The sequence below is a fragment of the Microplitis mediator genome, chromosome 6, assembly GCF_029852145.1.
Source record: "Microplitis mediator isolate UGA2020A chromosome 6, iyMicMedi2.1, whole genome shotgun sequence".
In the NCBI taxonomy this organism is placed as follows: Eukaryota; Metazoa; Arthropoda; class Insecta; order Hymenoptera; family Braconidae; genus Microplitis; species Microplitis mediator.
Window position 1 is genome coordinate 19,705,605 of NC_079974.1, and position 13,319 is coordinate 19,718,923.

The following is a 13,319-nucleotide window of genomic DNA, read 5'->3' on the forward strand; positions in this document are numbered from 1 at the left end:
AATAAAATAAATTTGAATAAATTGATTGGATTTTAAAATAATTTTGAAAAATTATCAAATGGTCAACTTGCACATTAATAAAATAACGTTAATCCTCTCATTTATATTTAAATTAAATTATTTTTAAAATAAAATAATACAGGGTGTAAATGTTGGTGTTTAAATAATTCATTTTCATGTGCGCATTTTTGTGTTTTACACGCGACAGTAGTGTTTGACATTTATTGTGTGTTTAGTGTAAATCTATAGGTTGTAGTAATAAATTTATTCCACCTTCTTTTCTCGCAGTGTTAGAAAAGAGTACGTAGTTATAAAAAATTGTACGTTATTACCCAGATGTGCAAAATAATCGGTTAGCTCTCGCGTTAAATGCGTTTAATGTAGCTTGTGACAGCTGGTAATAATATAAATGTAACGGAAAAGACATAAATAATGTTAAAAAATAAATTATTTTAAAAATAAATTGAAATTTTTTATTATTATTTAAATCTCTTAAATTATTTGAATTTATAAAAATGATTTATCACTTGTGTTAAGAGATTTTAAATAATTATTTTAATTTACAAGTAAAATAATTGTCTCTCTTTAATGCAGCAATTTGAAATGAGCGTTAATATTTTTTTTTTAAATATTTAATCATGAATGTTAATTTTATGGCCACATAATTTTGAAACCCAGTAATAGTAAATTTTTACTTCATTTCAAAATTGTCTTCGGGTGAATTTTAAAAGAGCTCGGGTCAAAAAAATAACAAATATGACATCTGTGACTTAATTTTAAGTCATCCAAAATCAAGTCGAATTTGGCTTTTTTGACTTAAATGGATACTAAGTAGGTCATGTTAGCCAGCAATGAGTCAAAAATTGATGAAAAACACGTTTGATGTTGACTTGCTACTGGCTAACATGACCTACTTATTATCCATTTAAGTCAAATTTAAGTTATTATTCAGACTCGGGAAGCTAAAGAAAAATTGTTTTTATTTTAAACAAAGGACATGTTAATGAAAGATATTTTAATATAAGAATAATGGGAAAATATGTCAACAACAGAGTGTGAAAGTAAAAAGAAAAAAATAAGCTTTTAAAAATTTGGCTCTTACTGGGTTTTAAAATTGGGCAGTTGCCCGATCTTTGTATTTTATTGAGACATTTCGTTTACAATAATTGAATATTTACTGATATTTTGGTACAGTATTTTAACACTTTTAGACTATAATTTCGATATGAAAATAATAATATAAATGAAAAGTACATCAGTCCTTTAAATTTACACGAAGACTCTAATAATTGTTTCTGTTGTAAAAATTATGCAAAGTTCTGCTTTTTTTTTTGTATAAAAAAGTTTAGGATGGCATAGTACTGTAAAAAAATGTAATCAAATAATTGAACAATTACTGTACGTAATTATAACGTCTCAATAAAACACGAAAATCGGAACCGATCATTATTAAATCCCGAGTCAAAAAACAAATTCGGATTCAAGTCTCAAAGTTCTCAATGAAGTTTTTGAGGATCCAAGACAACGGTATCGAAAGTCATCCTAGTATAGTCCTCAAAGTAGTAGTTACGACCCATTTTATCACTTTGAGGACTAAACTGGAATAATATAATCTGGATTAGAGCCTCAAAATACTCAAAACATTAAGGAATAATTTTATCCGCATTTGAACCTCAAAAGTCTCATTTGACGTTTTCTCTCCCCTCCCTTTTCTATCTAAAATTTTTAGATATCCTGTGGGAGCAACAGGATTTTTCCTGTGAAATCAATAGGATAAGCCACAAGTTTCATGTATCAATTTTTTTTTGTTAGTATAATCAAATTTCAAAATTTGAAAAAAACTTCAAATTTTGAACAATTATTTCAATTAAAAAAAAAATTAACTTCAAAAAAATTTTTATTTTTTTCCAAATTTTGAATTTTTTTTCAAATTATGAAATTCCATTATACGGACAAAAAAAATTGGTGCATGAACTTTGTTCCTTATTCTATTAATTCCACAGGAAAAATCCTGTTGCTGTAACATGAAAATCCTGTCGCTGCAACAGAATTTTTACCGTGTAGAGTTACTTTTTGGGCGGCAAATAAAACATCAAAAGAATCGAGGCTTTTGAGGACTAAACTAGAATTTGTTTTTTGACTCAGGAATAATTACAAAAAAATAATCAAGACCGACCATAAAAAATGAATATTTTTTTTCAATGAAACATAATTTCTTCTGATGTTACAAAAAATATAAAAAATGACCATTGACAAAACGTGTCCAAGTGTAATAATGAAAATAAAACCGGGCGCTCCCGAATGCTAAAAGCGTACGTACGTCGATGTGTTGATGCATAAATATCGACTGTATTAAAAGATAAGAAGCGGCTATTAAAATTGTCTGATTTTTGCACACCGGAAGTTACGAAATTTTTATTTTTATTTAAAAAATTTTTCTAATGTAAATTGTGCGACGACGGAAGTGCACAAACAGGTGAATCTAATTAACAAGTTATCTAGTTTAGTATCTTAGATTATTTAAAATAATTAATCTTTTTATAATATATACATATAGATGTATATACGTATATATATAAGAGGTCGTTAATGACATTTGTAACGGTTCCGCGATGCGAAACATCATTCATGAATCTGATTCGCATGAGTAATTATTTTAAATGGAAGAAAACAAGAGACGGAGAGTATGAATTGTGCTTTAATAGTTCAGTAGTAGAGCGTGCAAGAAAAATATATATTTCAATGAGTGGAGAGAGCAGTAACGTGTTAATTAAAAAAAAAATATAATAGTAATAATAATGTGAATATTGCATTTAACGTGATTACTTTTTAAAAATATAATGCGGAATGTTGAAGATTGTGAACAATGAGGTGACTTATCTATTTATCGGTATGTATGTATATATATATACATATATATTGATTCGATAATCAATTAGGAAGACAATTATCAAGCAAGTGAATGACACGAGGCAGCAAGCAATGTGTTAGTGTGTATATAGTTTCATATATATGTGTTGTCTTCTGCGTGAAGAAATTATTATGTGTTGATAAATCGAAACATGTAAATATGTTGTTATATGTATGTATACACTGTAAAAAGAGCGTTAAAATGAACACCTGTGTAGGCGGTGTTAAAATACGGGTGTTAAATTGGTGCAAAAAAAAATTCCACGAATAGAAATTAGAAAAAAAAATGTATTACATATAAAAAAAATATGAAAATTTAATGAAAATTATCTGGAGGGAATTTCAATTTTGCTATGTACTCATTTAAATAATTATTTATGTTATACGGAATTTATTGAAAAATTACACAATTTTACTCCCGCCATTTCAATCACCAATAATTTAATTAATTAATAAAAATACTGTTTAACTTACGATCCTGAAGTTAGCAGACAATTAAAAATTTTTTTGAACAATTAAATTTAAAGAAAAAAAAAAACTAAAAATATGCACATGTAGAAAATTTAAAAGACTATATGTGCATTTTTTTTTAATATTTTTTTTTCATAATTTATCGTTTTTTAAAAAATCCAAAAATTATTAGACGTCGGCTAATTTTAGTACCATTTTAACTTTAGTGATCGAGTGAGTAAAAATATTCACAAAGTTAAATATTTTAACACTGGGAAATATTTTTAACACTGGTAAAGAATATTTACACCGGCGGGTGTTACTTTAATACTGCTTTCAGTGTTGAAATTTAACACCTACACCGCCTAGACTTGCCTTGTTTTTTTTACAGTGTATGTACATATATATGTATGTATATAATGCGTAGAGAGATGTTGTATGTACAGTGCGAATTGCATAGGAAACATCCGTCACATAAACATGATTACGGGCGCATTGTCAAAAAAAAACATATTTTTAATAATTATTTTAAAATATAAAAAATGATAATTTAACGGGCAAACACATCTGTACACCTAACAACACTCACAAGCAGACCTAAGGGAACCTCTTGCTAAAATTCTCACACTGAATTTATTTATTTATATTTTCAGTGAATTTAAAAAAAAAGTTTTAAAGTTTGAACTACTTGTTATTAAATGATATCACGAGATAACAGTCATAGTAATTCAATGTGAGAAATAAATAGCGTATCTATTATGAAATTTATACTTTTCTGAACCTATGTGAGGGAAAAACGTTTTCAACAAACCGACGAACATGACAGCATGTCATAACAAATCGTTCCCAGGGCATGGGCAAGGACTTATGGTATTATCGTGTCTGTGCAAGGTGCAGGATATATTGTAAGATCTATGATATTTGTTATACTGCAGAGAAAAAAAATTATTGTTTTTTTTTATTTATTATATTACTGAAAATTTATTTTAAGATTTTTATTATTATTATTTTAAATGAACTCCACGTTGCATGGACACGTGGATGCGAGCAAGTAGATTAGTCTGTTAAGTAGGACACTACGTAGGTTTTGAATAAGATCGAGAAATAAAAATATATTTCACTTGCAAATTATATTTTTATTTCGACTTCAACCCTCCAATTATAACTAAACTCGAAATTAAAATTTAAATCGCTAGTAAAAAAAAGCAAACAAAAATTTTCTAAGTCAATATATTTAATTCTAAATTAATAACACATAATCAGAGGGTCAAATAAATTACTATCGATCGCAATTAACCGCAAACTAACATAAAACAAAAATTACCAAAAATAAACATAGATTTTTTTCATCATAAAACTCGTTATTAAATATCGGTTGCCCAGACCGTCACGACAAAAATATAAACTCTATGCAAATTTATCTAGTCGACAAACATTATTCAAACTTATAATACAAAACGTTTATTAATATTGTTAATTGTTAAGTAAAAACAATAAAACGACAAATCAACACAAAAACTGTTATCGCACTGTTCAAAATTTCCAGAGTAAATCCGGAGTGGATATCTTTTTATTTATTTTATTCTCTCGGAGTAAAATTCACTCGTGGAGTTTAACCCTAATCCCTTGATCATGGGTCATTTGTGCCCATGGGTTTTCAAATATTCTACCGTAACCAGGAACCGGAAAAAGAAATTTTCGGGACTGGCAAAAACTCTATCGCATAGTTGGGATTTTTTCATATTTTTCCTTACAGATTAATATCATTAAATGAACGGCGGACGCTAATGACCCATGGGATTAGGGTTAATCATAAAATTCTGAATCGAAGTGAATGCAGATTTAATTAAAATCCACATCACTCTGAAATCATTCGTTTGGAAAAAAAAACTCCTTATTTACTCCGTATGCAGAGTGATTTTTTTTTAAACTCCAGGACTCCGAGCGATCGAGTGAGTTTGGATTTGAATAAAATCCGAATTTACTCCCGATTTTTTCCAGTGCATTAATCAATTAATTAAAAAAATATAAATAATAAATGATAATAACAGGAGTCCATAATCATAGTACACAATAATCTAGGCAGTACGTAGTATAAAAAAACATGAATTTTTAAGTTAACGAACGCTTCAATCAAGAAAGGGCAATTGGCCTTGGTTTCGGGGTTACTAGGCAGGCACACCTTGCTCGTTCGGTCTGGTTGGGGCGGTGTAGCCCGTCGCTCGTAGTGTCTCTCCGGCTGTTGGTATAGGGGGATCTGCAAACCCATTTTTCATGTGTTCGCAAGGCCCAATATATAATCAACCATCAAGCATAATTTTTTTTTCTTTATAATAATAATAACAATAATTATTCATTTTTTAAATTTGTTTAGTTGTAAAAAAAAAAATATGTATGAATAGTTTAGTTCTTTTATTTTATTGTAAAAATAAAAAATAAAAAATAAAAGGAATTAAAACGTTTAATAATGACTATGTAACAGTCGCGAGGAAACGGGAAAGTGGAGTAGGTATGTGAGGACACGGTAAGTGCCGTAATAAACGAGTACAAAGTAGCAGCAGTGATAAGTATGATGCACTATGGTTAATAATAATAAATAATCACATATATTATTAAATGTTACCGTGATACAATAATAAATAGCAGACACTTGGGTTATTAATTGACAATGTAATTATTTATTTTTAAATTATGTCATTTTTTATTCGGAAATTATTTGTCAATGTTTCCTCTTTAATCAGGATATTTATATATTTATTTATTTGTGTCCGTTATTTGTTAATGTCACTTGTTAATGTTTGTAATGTATAGTGTTTTAAATCCGGATGTACGATTTTTAATTTTAAAACGTGAGATTCAAAATTTGTACCGTTTAAAAAAAAAAGTTACTATGAAAAGTGATTAAGTTTTCGCGTGCTTCTCTCTGATCTGTTCTTGGCTTTTTGTTTTTATTTAAAAAAAAAAGTGTCTATTAATCAGAATGATCGATTGTGCACCTTGACCGAGCTTGTGTATCATCGATCAACGCCTTCACAAAAACGGTCATTAGTTTTTTTTTAATTTTAAAACTAATGTTTTTTTTTAATCTACACAAGCAAGTTAATTGTTTGCTTTGTACTTTTTTATATGTAATAAAATTAAATTAATTATGATCCTGAAGTTAACAGACAATTTTCGGATTTTCTTTTTAACGAATCAATGACGAAAAAAAAAAAATAAAAATATGCACATGTAGAAAATTTAAAGAACTATAGGTGCAATTTTTTTAAATATTTTTTTTTTTATAATTTAGTGTTTAAAAAAAATCAAAAAATTATTAGACGTCGGTTAACTTCAGTTTCATGATACTGAAATTAGCCAACGTCTAATAATTTTTGAATTTAAAGAAAAACGATGAACTATAAAAAAAAAGTATTTAAAAAAAATGCACTTTTAGTCTTTTAAATTTTCTACATGTGCATATTTTTAGTTTTTTTTTTTTTTTATTCAAATTTAAATTTTCAAAAAAAAATTTTTAAATTTTTAATTGTCTGCTAACTTCAGTATCATTCAATTTCATATACTCGCAGACAATTGACAATTTTTGGATTTTTTTTTCAACAAGTAAGTTACAAAAAAAAAAAAAAAAAAAAAAAAAATATGCACATGTAGAAAATTAAAAAAACTATAGGTGCAATTTTTTTAAATATTTTTTTTTTTATAATTTAGTGTTTAAAAAAAAATCCAAAAATTATTAGACGTCGGGTAACTTCAGTATCATAATTAATTGATATGTTATAAAAACAACAATAATATAAATTATAATAATAATAATAATAATTGTTGAAGCATAAAGTGATGATCTTGTTTGATGACTGCTGACTGCTCGACAAGTGCCTGATTGATTCGTTGGTCTGTACAACGCGTATAGAATATGTGATTGCGCTAACAAGTGACAAAGCAAAGCCAGAGAGACAGAGAAGCAATGATTTAAATAAAAAAATAATTCAATGGATACCGATCGAGAGCACCGTTTTCTTTTCGTTTATTTTTCTTCTCAAAATTTATTATTTTTTCTATTATCAACTACATCGATTTGTTTAATGTCATGTATGCTTATACGAAAAAAATACGTTTTATAATTATTTTGTTATCGGTTTTAGTGTTAGAGAGTTAAGATCAAGGCCTAGTTACTGTCTATTGAACCTAGTATTCAGTTGTACTACTTACTCATTTGTACGATAAATCGAGAGAGTTTTAAGTGTCGGAAGACTTGTCAAGTCTAATCGCGTTTTAGTTTATTTTATTCCTTATTTTTTTTTTTTTATTTTAAATAACTTAATATTTTTTTTATTTATTTATTTAAAAGTAATGTTGTATTGTATCAAATAAAATAAAGTAAAATAATAAAAAAGGTATTGTGATATGTAAATTTAAATATTTAAAATACACAAAAAAATTAAACATTAATATATATAGGTATAGATAAAAATTTATGTTAAAATAATTTAATAATAATAAATAGTATGATAAGATGATGAAAATTAATACTTACATAGACTTCTTCCCATTGCGATACGTATCGCACAAGTCTTGATAACCTTAGCAGTCTTACTAGCGACAATAGTTTCGCCAATCTGAGAATTCTAAGTGCACGTCCAGCATGTAAAATCTGGAAAGACTCACTAAAGTCCTGAAACTTGAGTTTGAAAAACACAAAATTTTTATTTATTAATTAATTAATTAGTTTATTAATTTTGTTTGTTTGAGTAAAAGTGTGTGTAATTTAATTTGTACTGAGAGGTGCATCGTAAAGCTGAGATGTGGATATTGTTCGGTTGTTTTTAGCAGGTAATGAAATCGGAGATTGTAAAAAAGGTGTAAACTCTCGGGTTGATGAGGAAAAGGAATAGCTGAGCAGACGTGAGATATAAAAATGGGCGCGTGGGTAAATGAAAAAGTGGAATGAAAAATAAGACTCACTTACTTGATTAAATATGAGAAAAATGTAGTCTAGTGGTATAGAGGAGATAAGGTCAAGAAAGAACCAAGTCCTGAGGTAGTGTTTCGCTATCAACTTCGGGTCCAGTATCACCTGCTCGGCGTTGTCTTGCTGCATTATCCCTGGGATATAAAAAATATTTCAATAAACAAATGTTGCACTTTTCGTTGTCCAATTAACAAGATATGAGTTATGAGAGCTATTATATATAAATATATATATCATTATAATTGATGGATTTTTTAATTAAATTTTATCTTTACACTGTAAAAATTTTGGGAGTGAACGCGGAGTAAATCCGAAGCGGATGACTGTTTATTTATTTAATCCCCTTGGAGTGAAATTTATTCCAAAGAGTTCAGTTTAATATTAAAACTCCGAAACGATAAAAAGACAAACTCCCTATTTATTCTGTATGCGGAAAGATTTTTTGTAAAAACTCCGAAACTCCGAGCGACAGAGTGAATTCGAATTGAAATAAAATCTGTAATCACTCCGAATTTACTCTTGAATTTTTACAGTGTAGTCAGTAAAATATGGAGCAAAATCGTCTTTTGGAAATGAAAAACGTCTTTGGAAAACAATTTAAGGTTTCCGGGAATTTTTTTTCAAATTATTTTTTTTGATATTCTTTTAAGTTTATGGCAAATATTTTTGAATTTAATTTATATGTCGATCAGCATTTATAAAAATTCTGTTAAAAATATAAAGAAAAAAATTTTTTCGCTTTTTTGCGGTAACCATTTTCTCTGGAGAAATTTTTGAATTAATGGTAATTGAAAACATTTTTTAATATCATTATACTGTAAAAAATCGGAAGTGAATTCGTAGTGATTATGGATTTCATTTAAATCCTCATTCACTCCGATCTGGAGTTTCACTTTTAGATAAACTCCCCTTTGGAGTGAATTTTACTTCAAAGAAATTAAATAAATACACGCAGTCTTCCGCTCCACATTTACTCCGAATTCACTCCGGGTTTAATCTGTGTTCATTCCGCAAATTTTTTATAGTGTAAATATGTCAATCGTAAAAAATCTATCATTTGAATTAAAGTGGATCGTGATTTCCTCAGCGTTTCATTTTGCCCGAAAGTTTCCTCATGAAATTCAAAAAATCATTTGCCGCGCGGTTTTCAAAATAAATTTCTTTATCATAATTTATCACTTCCGGCAGATATTTTTTTATTAATCTTATAAAATTCATCCATTTGTATGCTACTTAAAAATTGAAATTTCTTAAAATATTATAATTCTTCTTTTAATTTAAAATGAATATTAAAGCTCTAGCCGTATCCTAAAATATCAAAAATGAAAATTTAAGGTCTGCCACAAGTGCGCTTTAAATTTTGTACTAAAGTGACACAAGCTTTTGCCGGCTTCCATTGAATGTCTGTTACATATTACATATTAATACGTTCATCGTTTTAATACATTGTAATACTAGGATTACGAATAAATTTTCATTAAATTATAAACTGAAATTTAGCCTCGCACTAAATTTCTAAATTTCTACCGTCCGACCGTTATATAAATTCTAATTACATCCACATTTTGCCTTAAACGTACGTCAAATGTCATACTCAAAATTAAATTTTGAAAGTTACACCAGTCGTTACATTCAGAAATTTATAATCGTCTTCAAAAAAACTATTGTTCACTAAACCCAAAATTTATTTCGACTTATTCATTGTTAAAATAACTTATTTATTTTCAAATGATCATTACTTCCAGGTAACTATGACTATTAAAAAAAGTAAAAAATAGTTTTCAGAACTGAGTAACAGACAGATACCGGTTTTAATTTTCTCAGTCGATTCTCACGGGGATCTGAAAGCAGCAGAGCCGGAAATAGACATGGAATTTGGTATGTGGTGACTCGAGCAAGGCTGATATTGCTAAGGAGTTCCCCAGAGTGTTGTTTCCGGTCGTAACGGCTGTGAAAGCCTCTACATCATCTCAGAGATGAAGTTACGTAAGGGAGGAAGGAACAGGAATGATAACTTTGCTCTTGATGACTAATATCCTAACTCTTTTTTTTAAGCATTAGAAGTAATAATAATATGAGTTATTATTATTATTATTACTATTTAATTACAACTAACATTTGAAATTTTAAATTAAATTCAAAATTGCACTAAGAGAACATTAAATGTTTGATAATACAATAATATTTAATAAAATAGAGGATTTAATTTGCGTATTACAAAGGCGTGTAAGCCGTTTTAATTTTAAATTTAGAGATGAGAGAGCACACGTGGACGTTGAATAAGAATAAATGTTTAGTGTGTTGTTTTTTGTGACCTAATTTAGCTTTATGCCACTCAAAGGCGCATCAAATTAATCCCTGGGTAATAACGAAATGTCAAGATGTTTCTGAGTCTTCCTCAACGGGCAAACAATAGTCTTGTTGGGTGGTGTCAAGTGTAAGCAAACGAAAATACAAATAAAAGCTCAACTTTATTTATTTTTTATACGACGTCTTAAACCACGTGTGTACGACCGTTTTTTTTTCTACGTTTCGTTTATTTATTAGGGGTGTGCGAATACTTCGAACTTAAGAATTATTCGTAAGTTTTCGAATTGTTCATTAATTGACGAATAATTCTAAAATTTTCTTTTGAACGACAAAATTGTAATATTTTTCAAATAATTCAAATTTTAGGAAGAGGTAAATACTCTAATTAAACAACTGAATTCGATCGAATTAAACAGAATTAAATTTTTAATTCTATTTAATTCAGATAAATTCTGTTAATTCGGTACCTAACTTAAAAATGACTTCTGTCTAATTCGGCAGGAAAACCAGAATTTGTCCAAATTAAAACGAATTTAAATAATTCCATTCGGTTTAATTCTGATTAATTCGAAAATAATTCTCCAATTTCTGGTTCTGAATGCGAATTAAACTGAATTAAAACGAATTTGAAATTTTTAAATCGGTTTTATTCTGTTTAATTCAAATTCAAATTTTCAATTCTGTTTTGCAGAATTCGACAGAATATAACAGAATTAAAATTTTTAATTCGGTCGAATTCAGTTGTTTAATCAGGGTAGAGCTCAGACATGAATTTACGGAAAAATTATTTTTGGTTACTTCAAAAACTAAGCTTTCAATTAAATAAAAATTGAATATTTGAAAGCTGATCAAAATTTTCGTGGTTCGAATCGAATAATTTAAAAAGTTGCAAATAAATCAAAAACTGATAATTATAAAATTGACGAATAATTCGAAACTTCGAATAATTCGGAAATTTAAATTATTTGATTCGAACCCGGTTTGCACTCCCCTACTATTTATCTTTATTCATTCAATAAATATTATCTCCAATAGCTTTCTATTTCTATTTAAATTATTTGCGCATTTATATTTTATTACGTAATTTCAAATATTTCTCCGGGTTTTCAGATCACCGGCTGAACTGAATTACCGAGTTATATTTTCGTAACTAGATGTTGATGGTGTAGTTAGAGAGTTCAAGTGATCGTTCAATTCAACTATTTATAACTTATGTGATATAAATAAACTGCAGTGTAATTCTCGATTTTATTACTTTTTTTTATCGTTATTGTTTTTTTCGATTCATTACCAAAACAATTTTTGAATTTCTTCTTTTTTTTTAGATTTAATAGACAAACTCAAACTCAAAAAATTATGCAGCAATTTGAATTAAAATGTAAAAGATTAGAATTCCCTAGGCTACAATTTTAGTTATCATTTTTGTAGCAAAAAAAAATCATTTACAAATTTTAAATCACTATTTTTAAATGATTTTGCTTATTTTTACTTTTTAAAGTAACAGATAAAGAAATCGAGGTAAAAAAATTCAAATGTTTTTATTTTCTTTTTAAACTGCCGCTCTCTAGAAGAAAATTTCAGCTATAATCTATAAGTTACATTCGAAAGATTAAACTTTCGGCTATAAGAAAAAGAGGTTAACGAGCTCCTTACGATTTTTTTTCAGTGATAAATTATGATCATTTTCATGAAATGTTCTTTTTGCGTCGTCATTTAACAAAATGGGAACGACTTGATGTAGATAAATTACAAAAAAGAAAATTATAATTTAAAAATCACACTTTCGAAAATTAATGATATTGACCAGCGAAATTTTCATTGAATATTAAAAAGTTTTAAAATGTCAATTGGCCCAATCCGATATAGAATTTTCCTAAAAAATTTTTTATATTTCAAATAAATCTCAGTATTGAATTTTCTACAAAAATTGGGATTCCCTTAGGGTACAAAATTGTTTTTCTTATTTCTTTGGCGATTCCTTAGATCTTTTTTTTAACAAATCAATAAAAAAAAAAATAAATAAATAAATAAAAATATGTACATGTAGAAAATTTTAAAAACTACAGGTGCAATTTTTTCAAATATTTTTTTTTTATGATTTATAGTTTTGAAAAAAAATTCAAAAATTACTAGACGTCGGTTAGCTTCACTATCATCTATATTATTAAGAGAATCAGAAAAATTTTGTTCCCGCCATATTTCTATAATAAAATTACGTAATGTTATTAAATTTGGTATCGTTAGAAAGGTCTTAATTTGAATTTGCGCCTTTTCATGGTTTAAACTCTTTTTTTATTGCCAAGTAGGGTAAGAGCACCAGTACCCAGCCCCAAACCAGTAGCCAGCCACCTCATGTTAAATTATATCTATATATATTTTGAGCCAATGTTAAAGTATATGACCGGCTGGCTACTGATTAGGGGTTGGGTACTGGTGCTCTTACCCTATCAAGACAAATAAATTTATCTATATCATTCGAATTACATTTAAATTCCGCGGGAAAAAAACAATCGTATTTATTTTCTTCAAATAAATAAATATTTGAATTTTTTTTGTCACTGAATATAACTGTTATAGGGTAAAAACACCAGTACCCAGCCCCAAACCTGTAGCCAGCCACTTCATGTTAAATTATATCTATATATATTTTGAGACAATGTTAAAATATCTGAACGGCTGG

The 13,319-nt window shown here is 27.8% G+C and overlaps 1 protein-coding gene across 8 annotated transcripts in view; it reads right to left on the minus strand.

The window, feature by feature from the left end:
- The window catches only part of LOC130669557 (potassium/sodium hyperpolarization-activated cyclic nucleotide-gated channel 2), a 185,714-nt gene that overhangs the window by 21,424 nt on the left and 150,971 nt on the right, over positions 1-13,319 (minus strand). For 4 of the 8 annotated variants that reach the window (XM_057472521.1, XM_057472525.1, XM_057472522.1 and 1 more), the window contains 3 exons: positions 8,327-8,463; positions 7,895-8,038; positions 5,543-5,617 (listed from right to left, as the gene is read on the minus strand). In XM_057472521.1, coding sequence (XP_057328504.1) covers positions 5,543-5,617; positions 7,895-8,038; positions 8,327-8,463 — 356 coding nt within the window. The remainder of the gene's footprint in view (positions 1-5,542; positions 5,618-7,894; positions 8,039-8,326; positions 8,464-13,319) is intronic. The other 4 variants (XM_057472524.1, XM_057472526.1, XM_057472527.1 and 1 more) reach the window with 1 other exon arrangement.